This window comes from Lissotriton vulgaris, chromosome 2_1 (assembly GCF_964263255.1).
Source record: "Lissotriton vulgaris chromosome 2_1, aLisVul1.2, whole genome shotgun sequence".
In the NCBI taxonomy this organism is placed as follows: domain Eukaryota; kingdom Metazoa; phylum Chordata; class Amphibia; order Caudata; family Salamandridae; genus Lissotriton; species Lissotriton vulgaris.
Window position 1 is genome coordinate 748,292,318 of NC_141687.1, and position 22,789 is coordinate 748,315,106.

The window sequence follows — 22,789 nt, forward strand, 5'->3', positions numbered from 1 at the left end:
CATAGTGAAGGGCTTACCTGCCAAACACAAACAAAATTTTCAATATGTCCAGCTCTTGTCATGGATTCAATCTCCATCTCAATCCCAGTCAACTCCGATGGGTGCCCCATGATCATAGACCCTCCAGGCCAGCCAGACCCCTGTGAGAGTTTTGCACTATCCTAGAGGAAAAACTGAAACCAATCTTACATCGTCTTGATTGTATTGAGAGTTTTACCATAGGTTTATTCAAACAACAAATTGCTGATATTAGCAGCGGAAGTTCCCCACAGATGGCTCATACTACTCCTTGCCATTCAGGGGGCAGTAACTCACAGTCTATGTCTGCGAGCTCTGAAATGCCTCGGGATGGTCGCTGTAAACTTGTACCAACTAAAAGGGCTGGATCAGGGCAGTGGTTCCTGCCTAATAGACGCAAACATTAATAGACAAGCTACTATAAATGGCACTCAGTCTAAAAATCAAAACACAACATATACAGGAGCCACAGGATCAGACTAAATCCACAAGGATTTATTGAGCCTCCCACCCGCGGCTTGCCCATATGTCCTGGTTCTGGCAGGCATTCCCTCCCTTATATGTGATCAGCAGGAAAAATCGGAGCACCTTCGCAATATAACTGTTCACTGGCTTGGCAAGCATCAACATTTTACTTCAAGGGGTCTTAATGAGATCATAATGGTGAGAAGAGTTGAATGAGTAGGGTAGTCAAGAAAGAAATTGATGGGACTAAATTGTGATAAACTTTCATATTCCTTCTTTTGTGAGTAATATACTGAGAATGAAGGAAGATAGTCAAGAATTACCCCACTCGGGTAGGGCATTCTTATAGACCAATAACAGCTCCTGTGTTCTTGTGCCACTCCCCAAACTCTCCAAATGCCCCCACTGGTATGTGCAAACAGGTTCACACCACTGAATGATCTAGCTAACATAGAATGACTACAGGACGAGGCATTAGTACATAAGGAAATAACATCTAATAACAGTGTCCCGACCCTTGCCCAGTGTTCCTCATCCTATTGGTGAATGAGTGGATGTGTATATAGATGGTGGAATTACTGAATTGGTTGTTGTTACTGGTATGGGTATCTCAATTTTTTTGAAAATGTTAGTTTCTATTTTTGAATATGTGTTTCAAGGGTTACATTACACTGAAAGGAGGTCTGTCACTGTCACAAGGATGGTGTCATCAGTGATGTCATGAGTGATGTCACTGACCATGTCATGAGTGATGTAATATGTGACGTCATCAGCAGTGCATTGCAGGCGCGCAAGTTATAGTGAGTCCAACTAACTATAACGTGGGAATTTCAATGCTTTTATGTCAGTAAAATTTCCAGATAACTATAACTGATGTCAAACCTAAGGTTTTTTCAGTGAATTTAATAGGTTTTTTAAATGCTAATTCCTAACTATAACTGGTGTGAAACCTATGGTTTTTTCAGTGAATTTCAAAGGTTTTTTAAATGCTAATTCCTAACTATAACTGGTGTGAAACCTGTTTTTTTCAGTGAATTTCATAGTTTTTTTAAATGCTAATTCCTAACTATATATAGGGCCTCAAACCCATGTTTTTTTCAGTGAATTTCAAAGGTTTTTTAATAGCAAATTTCTATAGCTATGAAATGTAATATTTTTTATAATGAATCCTATATTGTATATTTATGTAATACTATTTTTTTATGTATATTGTTCATGGGTTTTTTTTTTGCTTTGGAGCGCTTCCGGTGCGCGTACCGGTGAGCGCACCGGTAAGCGCAGTCATGCGGCGCGTACCGGTGAGCGTCCCGTTAGCGTTATTGCCGCGAACGGAAACATCATCGTGATGTATCGTGTAGCCGCGTCCGTGTGATACGCACGGCGTAAGTGCACCCGGAAGCACTCGAGCGCATACGATAGCGCTACGTAAGCGCCCTATGTGACCTGAAAATAACACTTTTCATTGGTTCAGGACAGTTTTGTTTTCCAAAAGATGAAAGCCCCCACCTTTTTTCCTCATTCTCACTTTTTACTTTGATTGAGGAAGACCTGTTTGCAGACCTATTTGTACTGAGAAATGGCTACAGTAACAGCAGCAGCAGGAGCATCTCAACCACCACCACCACCACCACCACCACCACCACCACAACACCACAGTGGTGGAGAAGAAGAAGAGGAGGAGTAGGAGGAGGAGGATTAGAGGCGGTACCTGCCTGAAGATACTACCACCTATAAGCAAAAGGAGCACATTGTCTGGGAGTTTTTTAAAATCCCAAGGGGCCTCAAGAAAGTTAATGCGCCAAAGGTTACTTGTCTGATCTGTGGCACTGTACTTTCCAGGGGGAACCCAGCCAAAAAGTATTCTTTTGGCAGCAACACCATGATTCGCCACATGCAACGCCGGCACACAAACAACTATGCTGCGGCAGAGGTCAGAGAACTGACCAGAAACTCTCCCCAATCTTTACCCAGCACCTCCCAAAGTAAGCAACCCACTCCATCGGGTCCAGAGACAAGTGAGATGGTCCCAAACATCCAAACCCAGTTTGGAGATTTCAAAATAGTTTGCAAATTTTGTGGAAGGACAATTTGCTATGGAGAGCAAAGTATTAAACTGAATAACCACACCCCTTTTTACACCTCTCTGCAACGCAGCCCCCGTGCATGTTTGAAGAGGGGGAACTAATTCCCCTTGCATAATGGGGGCCCCTAGGGGCCAACTAGCCCACTAGGAGCCTCCAGTATGCGCCAGGGGGCTGCATTGCAGAGAGGTGTAATGAGGGTACACCCTTTTTTACACCTCTCTGCAACGCAGCCCCGTGCAGGTTTGAAGAGGGGGAACTAATTCCCCTTGCATACTAGGGGTCTCTGGGGGCCAACTAGCCCACCTGGAACCTCAAGTATGCGCCAGGGGGCTGCATTGCAGAAAGGTGTAATGAGGCTATGCCCTTTTTTACACCTCTCTGCAACGCAGGCCACTGGCGTGTTTGCAGAGGGGGGACTCATTCCCCTTGCATACTGGGGGTCCCTGGGTCATATCTGCCCAAACACCAATATTCCGAACGATTGAAAATGACTTTTCTTGAGAAACATTCGGATTTGGATTATCAAGTCCTATACTTTGGAATTTTTGAAAGACTGACTTTGAGGATGCTATAAATTACTCAAGTCTGCCTGAATTGTGTGGGTAAAATTGATACCTAGTCACTTTGAATAAGAATGTACTTACGTCTTGTCTAACATTTGGAAGAAATATCTAGTTGTATGACAACAGGATACCGACATAACTTGAAGGAAATATGAACGCCCTGAAGAAGTTCTGTTGTACAGAACGAAACGTTTCGGCTGGCTGTGGTACATAAACGTAAGGGAAAAAAAAGCATTTGAATATACACCAAGATTCAGCGCTTCAATAAGGACTCTAAGTGATATGATTTGATTGGACTTATTGTGCAAGTGGGTTGTGCCAAACTTTGGAATATTCTCCACTACTCTCTACTACTTACTCTCTCCTACTCCACTACTCTCAAATACTCACTCTCTACTACTCTACTACTCTCTACTACTCTACTACTCTCTACTACTCATTCTCTACTACCCTAGTTCAAGTTCAAGTTCGGGCATTTGTATAGCGCACTACTCACCCAGAGGGTCTCAAGGCGCTAGGGGAAGGGGTTCATTATTTGTCGAATAGCCAGGTTTTAAGTTCTTTTCTGAAGGAGATGTGGTTCTGAGTGAGGCGGAGGTGGGTGGGGAGTGAGTTCCAGGTCTTGGCAGCCAGAAAGGAGAAGGGTCTGCCACCCATGGTGGATTTCCGGATGCGCGGGACTGCGGCGAAGGCTTGATTGGACGATCTTAGTTGGCGGGTGGGTTTGTAGAAGGACAGTCGAGTGTTGAGGCATTCGGGTCCTAGATTGTAGAGGGCCTTGTGTGCGTGGGTGAGAAGGCGGAAAGTAATTCTTTTGTTGACGGGAAGCCAGTGGAGGTCTTTTAGATGTCCGGTGATGTGATCTTGGCGCGGGATGTCTAATATGAGTCTCGCTGACGCGTTTTGGATGCGCTGGAGTTTTTTCTGTAATTTTGATTCCGGCGTAAAGTGTGTTACCATAATCCAGTCGACTCGTGACCAGTGCGTGGGTGACAGTCTTTCTTGTCTCGAGGGGGATCCAGCGGAAGATCTTTTTGAGAATACGAAGTACGTTGAAGCAGGAGGACGAGACGGCGTTGACTTGTCTGGACATCGAGAGAGAGGAGTCTAGGATGAAGCCAAGGTTACGTGCATGGTCTGTGGGTGTGGGTGCTGTGCCCAGAGCGGAAGGCCACCAAGAGTCGTCCCAAGCTGAGGGGGAAGATCCTAGGATGAGCACCTCCGTTTTGTCTGAGTTGAGTTTTAGGTGGCTCTGTTTCATCTATTCGGCTACTTCTTTCATGCCTTCGTGAAGATTGGTTTTGGCGGTGTTCGGGTCTTTGGTGAGGGAAAGGATTAGCTGGGTGTCGTCGGCGTAAGAGATGATGTTGAGGTTGTGTTGACGCGCGATGGAGGCGAGAGGACTCATGTAGACGTTGAAGAGGGTGGGACTGAGTGAGGATCCTTGAGGTACGCCGCAGAGGACTTCGGTGGCCTCTGAGTAGAATGGGGGAAGTCGGACTCTGAGTTCTCCCAGCGAGGAATGAGATGATCCAGTCCAAGGCTTTTCCTTGTATGCTGATGTTGCTGAGGCGATGTATAAGGGTGCTGTGGCAGACTGTGTCGAAAGCTGCGGAAAGGTCGAGTAGGATGAGGGCCACTGTTTCTCCGTTGTCCATGAGTGCTCGGATGTCGTCGGTCGCTGCAATGAGGGCGGTTTCGGTGCTGTGTTTGGCTCGAAACCCGGATTGAGATGGATCAAGGGAGTTGTTGGATTCAAGGAAGGCGGCGAGCTGGCTGTTGACGGCTTTCTCGATGACTTTGACCGGGAAAGGGAGGAGGGATATGGGTCGGTAGTTTTTCAGTTCTGAGGGGTCTGCTGTGGGTTTCTTCAGAAGGGCGCTGAGTTTGGCGTGTTTCCAGCTTTCTGGAAAGGTGGCAGAGTTGAAAGAGCAGTTGATGACATCGCGGAGTTGGGGTACGATGATGGAGTCAGCTTTGTTGAAGATGTGGTGGGGACAGGGGTCAGAAGGCGAGCCAGAGTGGATTGAGTTCATGAGGCGAATGGTGTCTTCAGTGGTGATTGGGTTCCAAGCGTTGAGGTAGTTAGTTGGAGGAGTAGGATCTGAAGGGGGTGGGGCGGGTTGATCGCTGGGAGAATTCTCGAAGCTGTTGTGGATGTCGGCAATTTTGTTGTAGAAAAAGGAGGATAGCGCATCGCAGAGGTCTTGGGAGGGAGTGATGTCGTTAGATGCTGCGGTGGGGTTGGTGAATTCTTTGACGATATTGAAGAGTTCCTTGCTGTTATGAGTGTTGTTGTCGAGACGATCCTTGAATGCTGATTTCTTGGCGGATCGAATCAGTTGGTGGTGTTTGCGGGTGGCTGTCTTGAGGGAGGCCATGTTGTCTGAGGTTGGGTTTTTTCTCCAATTCTTCTCCATGGTGCGGCATATTGAACCAGGGAGCCTTTTTGCTGGCCGGTTTCATCTGGTGCTTTTTCAGGGGTGCTAATTCGTCCGCACTGTGGGTAATCCATTGCCTGAGGTTGGTGGCTGCTTGGTCTGGGTCCATTGAGAGGGTGGGAGGGTTTTGGTTGAGTGATGTGAGGAGGTGGTCGGTGGTGATTTTGTTCCAGTTTCTCCGAGGAATAGGTTGTGGACAGTTGTGGGTCAGGGTGGTTTTGTAGCTGAAGTGAACACAGCTGTGATCCGTCCAGTGGAGAGCTGTAGTGCGATCGAAGGAGATGTGCTTGCTGGAGGTGAAGATAGGGTCGAGCGTGTGTCCGGCTGTGTGAGTGGGGGTGTCAACAAGTTGTTTGAGTCCGAGATTTGCCAGGTTGTCCAGAAGGGTGGTGGTGTTGCTGTCGTGTTTGTTTTCAAGGTGGTAGTTGAGGTCTCCTAGAAGAATGTAGTTCTCGGAGGCGAGGGCGTGTGGGCTGACGAAGTCCGTGATGTCATCGCTGAATTGAGTGCGGGTGCCTGGAGGCCTGTAAATGAGGGTGCCTCTAAGTGTGGTCCTGGGGTCGGTGTGGATCTGGAAATGGAGATGTTCGGCTGTTGCAAGATTGTCGTCGGAGCTGGTTGTGATTTTGATGGTGTTTCTGTGGACGATGGCGATGCCTCCTCCTGTTTGATTGGTGCGGTCTTTTCGGATAATCTTGTAAGCGTCCGGTATGGCAATGGCGATGTCGGGGGCTGATGATGTGTTCATCCATGTTTCAGTAAGGAAGGCGATGTCAGGTGACGCAGTGTCGATTAGGTCCCAGAGTTCTGTTGCGTGTCTGTGGACCGAGCGGGTGTTGAGCAGGATGCAATTTAGGCGGTTAGAGTCGGAGTTGTGTTTGGAGGACGTGGATTTGGTGAGTGTTCTGAAGCAGTTGAACTTGCAGGGGAGGCAGGCGAATGGGCCGTGGGTACGTCCTGGAGTAGCTTCGCAGCATAGTGGTGTACGTCCGGGGTTGAGGGCGAGGAGAGTAGCGGCATCATATGTGACTCTAGAGGGTTGGAAGCGGCGGGGACCAGGGGGTCTGGCGCTGGGCGCTGTCCAGGCGCGGACGGGCGAAGACGGGCTTACCTTTGGCGCACCTTCGGCGCGCATAGGGCGCGCCCGCTGCGCGTGAACGCTGCGCGCAAAGGCTTCTGCCATATGGATGGTGGGAGGGGAGGGGCGAGGGAGGATCAGCTGGGAGGCTGATCCTCCCAGCTGATCCTCCTCCAGATACGACTCACTCCCTACTACTCACTCTCTAATACTCTCTACTACTCACTCTCTACTACTCTCTACTTCTCACTCTCTACTACTCTCTACTTCTCACTCTCTACTTCTCACTCTACTACTTACTCTCTACTACTCACTCTACTACTCAATACTATTCTCTCTCTCTGCTACTCACTCTCTACTACTCTCTACTACTCTCTTTACTACTCTCTACTACTCACTCTCTACTGCTCTCTACTACTTACTCTACTACTCTCTACTACTCACTCTCTACTACTCACTCTACTATTCACTCTACTACTCTCTGCTACTCTCTCTACTGCTCTCTACTACTCTCTACTACTCACTCTCTACCTCTCTACCTATCTCTACTTCTCTCTCTACTAGTCTCTACCTCTCTACCGCTACCTCTCTACCTCTACACCTCTACCTCTCTACACACGCACACATATACACATATATATATATGCATATGCATTTATATATATGTATGTGTATGTATATATATATATATACATACATATATTAACATATATAATCTGTATATCTATATTAAAACAAATATAAATGCATGCATACATATACATTTATGCATACAGATGCATGTTATTTACATGGAAGTTTAAAAAACACTAATAAAAGCAAAGCTAAAAAGCCACCTCATTACAAACAGAATGGCTTTAACTTAAACGAGGGCAAGATCTATTGCATTTTCAATGCTTGTTTACTTTGGTTCCATCAAGAAGGCATTCAGATGTGTCACACATTTGCCATAAATTCTGAATGTTAGCACTCTAGTTGCTCATTAGATCACTGTAGTAAAGCTACTGCTCACCAGGGAACTCAGCTGCTGGCATTCAAAGTGCATGTTTTAGTCTGCATGTCAGAATTTTTTTAAGGAAATAGAAGTGGATTTGAGAAGTCACTCAAAATGATCCCTAATTTTTCTTTCAGAAGCACTAATCATACTTTCTATGGCAAAATTAACCCCCTCATTTTGTTCCTTTTTAAATTAAATATTTTCAGACTTACCACTTCATTCCAATCAAGATGGCTTCAGGTGTGCCATACTTTTGTCCTAAGTAAGACTGTTAGCGCTCTAGTTGTTCTTTAGAACACTCTGGGACATTCTGCCATTGGGCTATACTTGGGCTACATCTGGGTGCTATTTGGGCTACATTTAGGCTCTTTTGTCTCTGGTGGCCATCTTGGGAGACTGCATGTCAGAATTTTTTAATGAAATTGAAGAGGATTTGAGAAGTCACTCAAAATGTGCCCTAATTTTTCTTTCTGCAGCACTAATCATACTTTATATGGCAAAATATACCCCCTCATTTCGTGCCTTTTTAAATTAAATGTTTGAAGAGTTACCACTTTATTCCAATCAAGATGGCTTCGGGTGTGCCATACCTTTGTAATAAGTAGGACTGTTAGCGCTCTAGTTGTTCTTTAGAACACTCTAGGAGGCTGCAGTAGAACACAAAGGAATCAACTGACAGTCTCTGTCCTTGTTGGATGTACATGTTTTACTGAGAATGTCAGACTTCATTCTCACATTTATGAGAAAGATAATGTGAATTTACTGAAAATATGCTTTCAGTTTAGCTTATAGATCCCCTTCCAAACAACTGTGGGAAAATCATGAGATATTAGTTTTCTTTCAAACATGATTCATGATATCACAGCAGAAGGCTTTTTCACATGGTAAAATCACCTTAGAACACACCACAATTCCTAAAATGAGTATGGTACCATCAACAAATGATTTATAATGTAAAAGTCCTAAAACCCTCTACTAACTACAATGCTTTTTAATGAGGTGCTATCATGTATATTGGTCCCAAGATGGCAGCCAACACTCCTAGGATGCTGTGCTGACAGCCAGTCAGATCAGATGTGTGGTTAGGCTCCGCCCAGATATATATATTTTTTTTAACCTAAATTACTCAAAATCCACTGGAGCACATATCTTGAGACATAGCAAAGGCACAACGGGCTACCAGTCCCTACAATTTTGCCAAGTTTTGTGGAAATCCATTCAGCCTTTCGGGCTAAAAGTGAGTCCAACCGCCCTATGGAAATTAACATGGGGAAAACACGTTTTGGGACCCCCCTGATATCTCGGCCCCCGCTTGACGAATCCCCCCCAAACTTTCAGGGAAGGAGCGGAGCGCAGCGAGGCAAATTTAAGGAAAATTACAGGCAGATTCCTAAACCGGTGCCAAAGTTATTCCCAATAGAATGTTGTGGATTTCCTACAGAAAACAATCCTAACTTTAACTACCTACTGGCGACCGCCAGTAGGTAATATATATATATATATATATATATATATATATATATATATATATATATATATATATATATATTAATAATCGAATAGCCACTTTATTTCAATAACAATTTATTGTATGTAATCAATACATCAAAAGACTAGATCATTAATTTTCAGGTCCACTTGGATCACGTATCAAGCTCCAGCCTGTCGATAGTCTTTACGTTTTATTTTGTAGTGACTGCACCTAGTGGGTATGCAGTAATCTATTCAAGGGGATATGCTGGCGGTCCTTTTGTTATCTTATATCAGCCACTGGGCATATTATTGTTTTGTACACACCACGCATGAAGGTACTCATCTCTATTGTAACAATGTATTGTCAAATAGAGATATACAACGTTCCGATTCTGAACATTTTAGACATTGAGTAAATTGTTACTAGTACCAGGTTAAGATGTCTGCCAAAGTGACCGCTACCTGTGTCCACTGTTTATGTTCATTACCAAACCACTGACCACATGAGCACATTTTTTGTAAAACTTTAACTTTATTTAAATTGGTTGTCTTTCACAAACGAGTTACCCGTGAGCAAGGCGAGAGGTTTACTCGCCGAAACGCGTTGGGTTTTTGTTCCGTTATTGCCGTGATTACATGCTGGAACGTTATGGATAAATAAATCAAATTGAAGCACACGCACTGTTTCTGTGGATTTCTAATACGCTGGATGGGAGTGCATATACACAGCGGCCGCTGTGTTTTTGTGGAAAACAATTGAGACAGGGCGACCTCCGCCCCTGGAATGCACCGCAGTTGGAAGGTCCCGGTGTAAATGGAGGAAGTGGACTGTTATATATATATATATATATCAAACTTCAGGATCAACCAGCTGATGTCTCAACTCCCTGTAAGTGACTACTCAACATAACTACACTTCGCCTACGGCATACATTACCAAACACTTCTATTTTCAGATCACTTCACAACATTATCCAAGTGATACAACTTCTAAACATAGCTTTAATTACCAAAACTACTCTTGCCGCACTACTTATTATGATCACAATCAAAAGCAACAATCCTATCCTAATAGATCTCCTTCTCATCATTAGGATCTAGACATTGCTGAACTAGTTAATACAGGTACCAAGATGAGTGCACAAAGTCTAACAGTTTCTCATACATACCCATCATTTCTGCTCACACACCTCAAAACTACTAAGACAGTGAATTGTCTTAAGTACAATATCCTCATCTAGATCTTTTTAAACTACATACCCATGAACAAATGTTCATTTCCTCCTAAATGTAGAGTTGCAGCTAAATATTGTAATAAGGTCACAGACACAATGTTAAATAGGAACTTACATCACTTGTTCTTAACAGAAACATTGCTTAATAATAATTGCAAATTGTCGGAGATCCATTTCAAGGGAGGTATTTAGACCACTAGTCTCCTGCAGGTCCTCATACCAAATTATCCTCCTACTAGGGTTGAGCAAACTCATGCCTGGGTCATAGTAATTGTCTGAGTCATTTCCAAAAAGAGAATGTAGAGTTTGTGTTCTCCCTTGTGGAGGTGTTAAGTAAAGCGGGGGTAATCGATCCCTATAACTAATGTGACCTCCTCTTACAGTGTTAAGGAAGTCTGCATCGGTGTGCATGGGGCTGGAGTAGGTTGTGGTGCCGGAAGCGGGGTGTCGACTGGAACCGGAGGTGAGATAGGATCAGAGGGTTCAACTAATGAACCAGTCTGCAGGACTGAAGATGGAAGAGAGTCCGTAAGGATTCCAGAGCCCAAGCACGGCTGTGTTAAATTCTTCAAACTGATGTGGCATGGCTGTTGGTTCCGGTTATTGTGGTTGTGCCGGAATCCGTTGCAGGATTGGCTCCAAAGTTGACCAACTTCAGGAGCAATATAGAGAGGTGTGGCTCTGCCCCTGCAAATGCGAATGCGAGTAGGGTATAATTGCTTATATTTACCTGACGATTTAGACCGCGAAGAAGAGGGCACTGCAGAGTCTTTGTCAAATTCAGACATGGGAAAAGGGCAAGGATCGAACTCTGGACGTGGACCATGACTTGGAGCGATACCAGAGAGGAGTCTTTTTATGCTTGGCAATGTAAAGCTTCACTTCACTGTCCCCGATGGCCTTCATGCAATCATTGCAGGCCTTGGAGTCGACCTCAGACACCAAAGGCATACCTGGTAAGGACCTATCGCTGTCATTTGCTTGTAACAAACCCCTGAGAGGCTTAAAACACTGTTGTTGGGGGTGGCATCTCTTGCAAACTGAAGAAAAATGTAGAGGTAAAGGTTTGAGAGACACACAAAGGGAGCTATATGTAGAGTTTTATATAGCACAAACTCGACCCGAAGATATCAGGTATCATAACGCTTTACATGAGCACCAGTTTTGTTACAGATAGACACCTTCATTTTTGTTTGGCACGGGAAGATAAAGTTATTTGCCCAGAATCAGAGGATGTTGAGCGTTGTTGCCGAGACTCGAACCCAGTTCCACAGCTTCCAGGTCGACTGCTCTAGCCGTAAGGCCACATCCTCTCCCCTATTGCTATGTGAAATGTTTTGGAGGCCCTGGATGGCATTCAAATACATCGAAATTAGGTCTCCACCCTTCAATAGTACTGGCATCAAGGTACAAATGTCTGGGAATCATTCCAACAGATGGGCTGTACTTTAGTTACCTCATAATGAGTCATCGGCTGAGCATAGGCTGACATTGCCTCTGGGTTTCTGGAGGAAGCCAGCACATTAGGAGGCCCCAATCCAACCGGGAACCCCTGAGGCACCAAATAGCCCAAAGGAGCTCCAGAGGGAAAGAAACAGTTGCAGCATATCCTCCTTGATGGCTTTTACTTGCTTTGGGGTCGACAACGCCCCGGGAACTTGGGGAGCGTCGGGTCCACCTTGGGGATAGACACCCAAGTTGGATGGTAATGGGTGAGTGACGACTGCACAACTTTGTTCTAAGACAGGAATCAGTGGATTGAGAAGAGTACCTCTTGGACATCTTGTCTTTATGATAGGACCTGTTCTTGACCGTTGACTAACCTAAGATTGTAACTTGGCGCAAGATTAGCACCTGGACTGGGAGTTGCCCAGCGACTTGCATCTGCAGTAAATCTGTGTTTGGGACGTGACCTACAAAGTTTCTTGTGCTTGGCTTATCACAGTACATATCCAACTTGATGATGCCTTTGGATGCATCATGAACCATTTGTTGCAGGTCTTTGAATCATGGAAAGGTCTAAGATACCATAGGCAGACATTGCACAGATCTGTTACTGACATCAGCATCCTGCATTCATGGCTTGAGTCCTGTGGTCTTAAAGTGAGCCATTTGCTTTAGCACACTGTCACGATGACCCCAATTCTGGACTCTGTAAAAGACCATGAAAAGTTATGGGAGTGGAGCTCTTGATCTGTATAAAAAGGTGAGGCAAGGAAGGAACTTACACCAGTAAACAGGGTAGGCATGCCTATATACTGCTCCATGCGGTCGCTTCCTGGGCTAGTGCAAAGCCGCCGTGGAGTCTGAATATGTAATTTGTCAGCACACAGAAGCAACTAATGGAAATCTTCCAACTCTGGTATGCCACTTGGGGAAATTAATAATGTGAGGAATCTGTGGTTTGAAGAGTCCATTAGAAAGAGCTGCTATGCTAATATTTCTGAGCTTATTCTTCCTCTAGCAAATACATATCTGCCAGATTTACCTGCTATGGCCTCAAGGGTCGGTCACTTTCCCAGCCAGCTCCGCATCAAAATCGCAACACTGCACGTTTTGGTCAATACAGTAGTGTCCATTTGAATTGGGCAGTACCTGAAGGTACATTTCAGATTCCCCTATTTTTATATCTGTTTTTTGCAGTAACAAAATGGATGTTGGTCCAATAGGTACTAAATTCTAGACCATTTTACAGAGGTGCTTAGGTCCCTAATGAACATGTTACTTACCTTCAGTAACTTCTTATTTGGTAGAAACATGATCTGGACGCAGATTCCTGACCTTTGAATTTCCCAGGCATCAGACTGGATCCAGGAGATTTTTCTTCGAGCAATACCCTTGCACACCGGTAGGTGACGTTGGTCGACTCCACGTGACATCATTGGTGCAGTCTTCGATGTTGTGCCGTTCGTGTCACCTATAGAGGCACCACCTCGGCTTGCTGCCATCAGTTACTTTTCACAACTTTCCACGCCAGAAGAGCAGAGCCATGACGTGCACTTACATAGGTGTGTTTCTGAACAACTAGGGCCACGAAAGAGGTTCAGCCCTGACCCTAGAAACCTGTCCACAGTGCAGGGAGGATGGGTGGGTTAGTAAGGAATCTGCAGTTAGATATAGTCTCTGCCAGATAAGGAGTTACCAAAGGTAAGTAACTTGTCCATCCGACAGAGCCATCTAGCCACAGATTCCTTACCTTTGAATAAATACCCAAACAATACTATCCCCAAAGTGGGGACTGGAGACAAGTTTAGACCAGGACGACCTGCAGTACAGAGCGGCCAAAAAGGTTGTCCCTTCGGACTTGACTACATAGGCAGTAGTCTTTGGTAAACATGTGCAGGGATGCTCACATTGATGCCTGATAAAAGTCGAGGACTGGAACTTCATGCTGCAATGCTGTGGTTAGCTCTGGGTTAAATGAGTCCTTTTCAGGACGCTGCTTTTTTAGCAGAGCGTAGCAGATTTTGATGCAGAAGACGACCCATTGCAAGATAGTTCTCTTCTGCACTGATAAATGCCCAATACGTCTTCAGGGGCCACACTGTCCTTTTTTTAGCCTCTTTTCTCATCACGGATCAATTTAATACAAGGTCTTTAGCGCCTCAGCCTATTCAAGGGGACTGGAAAAGTTAAAAAAATTGACAATGCAGCCGGACAAGATTTCACTGTTGTGTTCACCCAATATAGTTTACCCTTTCCAGAGACAATGAGAACTAGCATGTTTCGCTCATACCTCCTTTAGTGAGTTATACTGGCAGACAGAGAACGTTGCGTGTCAGACTATCCTGTCAGAAATCACCATCTACAGGTGATGATGAAGTAGCACCCAGCCCTTGCACCTGAACTCTTATTCATACACAAAGATTGCTATTTTACAGTCATATGGTTATTATGCAATACTTGTCTACAAAACAAATGTATTACAAAGATAAAGATTTTAAACAACTTAGCAGATAATATGCAAAGTAGGGCAAAGGTTCAAAATAACCCAAACATATTTCATCACACATACTTAACCCGTTAGACTGTTCGCTACCCAAAGTGTCAATCAGAGCTATAGCCATCCAAAATAAACAGCTGTATTAATTCACTAAGCTTTATTATGCCAAGGTATTTATAGTTTCCCAGCATACCTTATGCTGGATGAGGTAAGTAGTCAGAATTTAGCTCTAGAGCATCTCTCCTCAGCTACAAGCCCAAGAGTTAAACCTGCTCCTCCCTGTGTCTTAAGGAGTAAAGTGGAGCCTCTTGCTCAGCTCCCGCTTTGCTACAAAAATGTAAAACAAATAAGTCCCTTTGCAGAAGCATATGGAAGCTAGAAAGCTAATGCTACTTTTCCTGAAAACATGGTGATCAAAAACATTTCTTAGCATTTTCATGAAAACAGTTAATCAGGTTTTAGGATCTATGCCTTTACACACATTCTCTAATGTATGGCAAATTCAGTCATGTTCACATGCAATTAAGCTTGACTTGCATCTTTTATACTATTATCATACGAATGTCTTTTCACACTAGATACCAAGCTATGGAGTAATAAAATATAACTCTTTTCTGAAAGAGGATTGTAATCCTCTTTCTGATTCTCAAAAGGGTTGTCTTTGTATTCAGCGACCCAAGTTCTTGAAAACACCCCAGACAAGATGAGTCTGCAAACGAAGAGACAGATGATTTCTTCCTTTACTAACCTATAGTCAGAGTCCCAAATTCCTGTGTGGTTGAGAATTAGTTTGAAGGTGAGGACATGGGAATTGTTTGGCACCAAACTATAAACATTTTCGTTTTTCTTTAAATCCAAGCACCTACAACATTTTCCATCAAGAGAAGGAATTTTCAAATACAAATGTTCAATAGAATGATCTAACTGTAGCAATCGCTGGGGTCCTGTACAGAAATAACAATTGTGATAATTAAATACATTGCATTCTAATTTTTACCTGGTGAAAAATATGGTAGCTTCAATATCTGAAGTTTGTGGTTGGAGAGCATCTTGGACATACTTCAAGTCCTGAATTCCAGAAAGCTCAGGTAAACCAGATGACATCATCTGTTTTAAAAAATAAACAATGACAAAGTAAAATGTGTCTCTACAGAAAATATAAGGTAGTAAGTAAGCAGGTAAAATGTGTATTTATTTCAGCGAAGATTTAAGAAATACTTCAAATTCTTTTTGTTTTATTATGTATAAGAAGGGAAAGTTATCTTCATGGTGATCCCAGTTACAAATATGAGGGTGTTGTGTTTCTTGTCTTGCGTTGAGTTGCCAGCTAGAATGTCCAGAAGGAATTCTGAGAGCATTTCTTTTTTGGAATGGGTGCTCTCTCCTGTGACTTGTTACAACCAGAATCAACTGGACAAATTGTCTAATCTTAAGATACCATTGGTGAAGTAGCAAAGCACATATTCAATATTATTGGTAAAGAGGATGAAGTACGACTCGTGTTTACAGGTGATATTGTACACAATTAACACTCTAGGTCTGTGGATTGAACATTTGTCAAGCACAGGCTAAGGAGGTGGCGATGAGGAAGCGTTCTATAAGTATTAAGCAAACACTTAGGAAAGCCTAGATCATCTGGTAAAATTGCAGAAAGAACATTCTAAGGGGACAATTGAGGAGGAAGAAAATCAACCTATAATGGGAGGGATTAGGTACAGGGCCTACTGACCTCAATGGGGCGTTTGGTTTGGGAAGTCTGCTAAACTTTACAGTGATAGGAGAATCTTCAGTGTTTCCCTTAGGCAGAAGCATTAGTGTGCAGTACCATAATGTTTTAAGCACGTTGAATAAGCTGGCTGGTACTACAGGATTTATATTTGAGTGGTTGGAGGACCTGGGTAAAGGTGAGGTGATCCTCACACTGGTTTCATAAAAAAAGCAATACCAAAAACCAGTACCACACCAAATTCGAAAAGCCTCTCACCTGGATGCCAAGAGTATTGTCTTTCATATTGTTTTTTTAGAACTATTTTTAAGTTATTTTTAAAACATTAAAAAGTGCAACAAATCACCTACAACATTCTGAAATAGGGAGTAGGCATAAAATGAAATTAGTCCATGTAAGTTTAGGCATATACATCCCCTTCTCCATCTCTTACCCACTGTCTCACCCCCTTCCGCCTGTATCACATCTGAATCTTATTGCAACTGTCCCCCCTCCAGAAATCCATCCTAATAATTTTGTAGCTTCCTTCTATACGGACACTGGTGTTTTTGTATGAACCGGCAATGTTGCCAGGTCATTGTTTTTATATAAATTGAATCGCAGGTTCATCCAGTTGTGCAAACACCCAGTCATATATGACTGCCAACTGTGTAGCACAGTAGTATTTTTTAATGTGCGGAAGTGCAATACCACCATCATATCCCCCTTTTCAATTTTTTGAAGGCGATAGGGTATCTTACCATTCCGCAAAAGTAAATGGATTGGAGTCTCCAGTTTCTTGAAAAAGGTACCATGTTTGTGGTGTTCTGAAGAGCATACTGCGATGGGAGATCACTTTAGTCTTTCAAAACTCAAAAGTTTATTTTTGGTTAAATAACCAGAATAAACCAAATGTAAACGATTAAAACAGCATTTCATATGTTCACATAAAAATGAAATGAGAGCAAATCAGTATCATTAAATCCACCAGGAGGTGACAGGAATTCAGTATTATTAAATGTACCAGAGCATCTCCAATTGAGTTAAACAACATTGAACACGATTGGCCCTACTAGCGCATACAAAGCATTTAACACCATGACAGGTCAAAGGACTCTGCAAGCTGCAAACATGCATTATTATTTTTGCAAATGTTATAAAGGCTCCCTTTCTCCACTGAGTAACAATATAATTATGTCATACACATCTAAAGAATGAGCAAAATAAAGTATAGCATTCGAAATGTGCTGTGATCAAAGGGACACAATATCAAAGAGTTCACAAAAGTCCAGACCTTTCTTAAAGAACATCTTATAGTGGACAATACCCATCCTAAATCCTGTGAATAAGCAACTCTCAAAAGTTTCAGGGATAAGATATAAATAAAGGAACTTGAATAGTTCATTGGAGTCTCTTGCAAACATCTGTGTTAACGAAAAATATTCTGGACCCATGCCTTGGTTATCTATAACGCATGAGCAGTTCTGACCTGCCTAGCTCACAGAACATATACACTATAGGTTCTAAGCCATAGCATTTAAGTTGGAGTCCGAGTTCAAGCAATCCTTAATTTTATGACTTAAAGAAGCAGCCAGCTCAGCCCAAAGAGAGACGCAGAAATAAACTGGAGACGATTTAACAATTTCTTCCAGATAACTCAGTCTAAGTGTGTCAGGGAAAGAGACATGAGATACACTTTGTGTGAGACCCAACAGCTGTCTGAAAGGCTATTTTTGTCACCTGAATAAAAGTCCTATTTGTAATACCCCAAAACCCAGCACCATGAAATACTGACAAAACACACTTACTTCTACAACAATGCAACATTAGTTTGGCTTTTTGCCAATCCTAAATGAAAAATCAAAAGCAGCTCCCCAGCAATTTAATAAATCTTATCTTTCTGATTGGAACAAACAGGGTGTCTACAGTTCTCAAAAGTAATTCTAACTTTGAAACACTGTCTCTAGTACACAATTATTAATACAGACATTCCTGGATTTTGTGGATTTGTGGCCCAAGGACAAAACATACATTTTAGAAATAATAGTACTCATAATCGCCCATGAAGTACACATAGCTATTTATCAATTTCTCAAGATGCTAAGCAGCTTGGGTCAAATAACTTCAGTGGCAGGGCAGATTGAAATTTGAATTTCTCTTGTAAATGTGTTTGCAACCTGTTTCCTTGGGTATTCCTGTGGACAGTTTGCTTAAAGTCAAGAAGAGGGATGGCAAAACTCCCCAAAGAAGTCTAAACCAGTGTAAAACAGTCAGAACATTCTCTCTGGGTCCAAATCTGACTCTGTCCATAAGATTTAACTGCAGACAGTAAGGGAATCTATAGTGTCACTAACCATGCCCACAAAGCTGCCCACTCATCAGCAAATTGAAGGCTTCATCCGCATTTAGATTTTTTACACCCACAAATTAAACATTTCCCACTAATTTTCTCTTAACTGCCCTGAATACCATGCCACTGGATGCCTAGATAATAGCCTCCATTGAATGCTAGGTGTGAACGGAATGGAGGGAAGGGGGTCAGGGTAGTGTTCGGTAAAGGCAACCTGAGCTTTGAAGGATGGGGAAGAAGTTGACTGCATACTAAAGTAAGAGCTGGAGTTTAGAACGGAGAAGACATATGCAGCTGGCAAGGGACAGAGCAGCTGAATTGGGGAGAGTGAAGTGTGAGAGGCAAGATGAACTGGAGCCAAAGGATGAGAAGATTTGGGGAAAACAAGGGTTTGGTAAGGAGAAGTTGAAAGTGGTAACAGAAGAGGTGGGGTAAATAAGTAAGGCAGATGAGGTCAAGAAGCAGTCTTTGCTTTCAAAGGAGAAACAGAAGAGCAAGTTGAAAAGAGGAGGGCCTGAGAGAAGGATAAGAGTGGAGCTGGGATGACGGTTGGGAACAAATGCTAGGGTGAAACAGCAAAAGCAAAGTAATTGTGCAGGCGGCAAAGAAGATCTAGGAGTAATAAGGGAAAGAAGGACAGGTCACAAGACAACTCTGACACAGATCTTTCAATCTAAGCAGGACGATTAGTCTTATTGTCAACAGAGTTTAAGGTCGTTGTGGGGCAGTTGCTGCATGATTCGAGGTTGATGGTTTTTGGTTGCTATTAGCGCTCTTGCCCTTTATCTGGGGATTAATTTTGGTCACATGGGAGGCCGTATTAGTCAATGAAGTCTGTCCAGTACCCACATTGGGATTGGGCATTGGTCCAGCTAAATTAAGGCTTGTTATGGCTAAAATACTTTTCTCCACCTCGAGTAACTGATTTTCTATCGATGTCAGTCTCGTTTCAAGAGGGGTGAAAAGTTTTTTTTATAATATCACCTATTTCCTTTAGTAGGATGTTATTCTCACCCTGCACTTCCCTAGTTCCCAAAACCTCCCGGATTACACAAGTTTACCATGCTTTGCGGACTCTCTGATATATCCAAATTTACAACATTTTGGGCCTCTTTCTCCCCACTTGATAAATTCGAAGGAGGCAATACAGACCTGTTTTCCTCATTGATCACCCTACACCTCGATACCTGTTCTTTTGCTATTTTAGATTTTTTCCTAGCATAGGAAGAACCATTAGGGCGTTTTCTTTTTGGTATTGCGCCTTCCCGTCTACCAGGGGGTCTGACTCAAACTAACGTCGTCACCCTGGACGTCTGTCTCAGTTTGGATTACTAGTGTAACTCCCCTGGTAGCTTGCCCATCGGGACTTATATTATCTGTAATAGTTTGCTTGGTTACTTCTGGCGGAGTTGGTATTGTGGGCTGGGGAGCCTGAATATTGTGTATGTCATTGTGTGTAACAAGTGAAACAGGGCCTGATATACGTTCGGGAGTTCTTGCTGATGCTATATGGCCCAATGAAGACTTTTTCGCCATTTCAATGCCCTGGGACAATCTCCTAGCAGCTGCTAACTCCATCGAAACTTTTGTGTTCCATGAGTTGAATACCCATGTCTATTACAGTGTTAGATCTGGTAATAAAGTCATCAAGAGTACCTGTGAGCAATTTCCCCCCTTTGGCAGCCTTGCTTCTACTTTCCCTAGTGGCCATCCTTCGTTGGCTTTGTATAGTTTAAGGAAATCACTAAATACAATGTTTACGTAAGTGATAACACAAGATATAAGGCACAAAGAAAAGTAATATAGAGCCAAGGGGGGTGGCCCGGTCCGGTCTGGATCGGTCTAGAACGGGCTAGAACGGGCTAGAACGGGCTAGAACGGGCCCGGGCTTGGCCCGGCGCACACCCGCGCGAGCCCCGCGTCATGCGGGAGGGGCCAGAAGAAATATGGAAGGAGGCGGGGCTGAATAGGGGAAGAGGACCAGCTGGTGACTTCAGCTAGGAATGCTGGTCCTCGCAGTCCCCCACAGGCACGACCTCCCCACAGTCCCGGTCCGAGAGTCACACGGCGTCTCCAGCAGCAGAATAGGGATCCGTGGGTACCTCTAACCAGCAATACAGACCGCATTTTCATCAGAGACAACAAGCGCAGACTTCTTACAAGTCTTCCTTTCGCGGAAAAGCTGGACCGCAGAAGGATTTCGTGCGACGTCAATGACTTCCCTCTACCGCCAGCCTCAGTTTCTTTTCCACCTTCTAGAGTGGAAGGAAAAATTTCCCACTATCTTCACAATTGGAGTCAAATCACAACGGATCGTTGGGTTCTTCAGCTGGTGCAGTTCGGACATTCTCTGGAATTTGAACAAACTCTACCATCAACGCCTCCACAACATTTGAATCACAAGCATTTGCACCTCTTACTCCTGGTAATAGCATCAATGCTCCAGAAAGGTGCTATAGAGCGGGTACCTGTCCATCAAAGGGGAAAAGGTTTTCACTCCAGTTGCTTCTTAGTGCGAAAAAAGGAAAAGAAATGGAGACCGATCCTAGATCTAAGAAGTCTAAAAAAATACTTGAAAAAACAATCATTTTGCATGATCACTATACAGGAAGTCCTACAGCTTTTCAATGCGAATGACTACATGGTATCCTTGGACCTCCAAGATGCCTACTTTCATATTCCTATCCACAGAAGGTACAAGAAGCTTCTGAGGTTAGCTGTAGTGGGCAGACATTACCAATTCCAGGTCATGCCTTTCAGGCTCAAATCAGCCCCAAGCATCTTCACAAAATGCCTTTCTCTGGTGGCTGCATACCTCAGACAACAACATCATCAAATGTTTTCCCTATCTAGATGACTGCCTCGTCAGAGCACCTTCTTTCGACAGCGCGAGAAGATTTTCCAAAGCCTGCCTGCAGCTTTTCAGAAGATTAGGCCTTACCCTCAACTCGGACAAGTCAGTTCTACAGCCTTCTCAGCTGATAACATTTCTGGGAGCTGTCCTAGACACGTTCCTGATAAAAGCTTTCCCATCGCAGGAGTGACAACAAAAACTCTGATGTTTGGCAGAACACGCTCGCACAAGAAAGTCTCTTTCAGTGCGCCTATTCAAATCCCTCCTCGGAATGATGTCTTCCTGCATCTTTCTAGTTCTATACTCTTGTTTCTGCTTGTGTCCTCTTCAGGAGGCTCTCTTCGCACAGTGGATTCAAATCAGCGGATCCTTTGACAACATCATACAGGTGACTCCTCAGATGGTCGGCGCTCTCAACTGGTGGATTCAGCCACAAACACTGTCTAGAGGCCTATCCTTCCTACTCAAGCCTCCCCTCAGGTTATAAACACGGATGTGTCTCTGGAAGGTTGGGGAGCCTTCCTTCAAGAGCTTCAGATCAGCGGGAAGTGGTTGTCTTTTGAGCAAAAACTGCCCTTAAACCTCCTACAACTCAGAGCTGTCTACCAAGCCCTCCTGGCTTTCCTTCCCAGAATAAAAGGTTCACAGGTGCTAGTCAGAACGGACAACACTACAACAATGCACTACCTGAACAAGCAGGGAGGGACTCGTTCACTCTCACTCTCTCGAGAATCTCAGAAAATCTGGAACTGGTCTCTTCAGAACAAAGTTTCCCTGCGAGCAGAGTATGTTCAAAGAAAAGACAATGTGTTGGCAGTCTCGCTGAGCAGAATGCATACCACCTGCCACGAGGGGGAGTTAAACCAAGATACTCTTAACAGCATCTTCTCTCTGTGGGGCGAACCCTTATTGGATCTCTTTGCCACGCGACAGAACACCAAATGCCAACACTTCGCAAGCTGGCATCCCCAACAGGGATCTATGGTGAATGTATTTTCAATACCATTGTTCGGCGTAAACGCACCAGGGGTCCCCAAACCGGTCCTGGAGGGCCTGATCCATGCCAGATTTTTAAAATTACTACGTGTGTCTCAATGGGGATATCCCAAAAATCTGGCATGGATCCGGCCCTCCAGGACCGGTTTGGAGACCACTGGGCCGATTCCACTGATTCCCAGGTCCCTCAGGAAGATGAAGGCAGAGCCTTGCACGCTGATTCTAATAGCTCCAGGATAGACTCGCCAACATTGGTTCATGGAACTTCATCTCCTCTCCCTACAAGCTCCAATTCTGTTGTCACCGTTTCCATCCCTCCTCATAATGAACCAGGGACAAGTCCAACACCCGGACCCAGCATCTCTCAGATTATTGGCCTGGCTCTTGAGTTCCACGAATTTCAGGATTTGAACATTTCTCCGGAATGCAGAGCTGTCCTATCTCGCGCTCGAGCAGATAGTACAAACAGGACTTAATCCTTTAAATGGAAAAGATTCTGTATCTAGTGCAAGTCGGCTAAAGTGCATCCTTTCACGTCCTCTCCAGAAGAGATATTGCCATACCTCTTTTATTTAGCTACTTTGGGC

At 43.9% G+C, this 22,789-nt stretch overlaps 1 protein-coding gene across 1 annotated transcript in view; it reads right to left on the bottom strand.

Moving 5' to 3' along the window:
* PIK3C2A (phosphatidylinositol-4-phosphate 3-kinase catalytic subunit type 2 alpha) overlaps positions 1-22,789 on the bottom strand; it is a 553,726-nt gene that overhangs the window by 252,684 nt on the left and 278,253 nt on the right. The window contains exon 10 of the mRNA XM_086954142.1: positions 15,295-15,404. Within this exon, the coding sequence (XP_086810268.1) occupies positions 15,295-15,404 (110 nt within the window). The remainder of the gene's footprint in view (positions 1-15,294; positions 15,405-22,789) is intronic.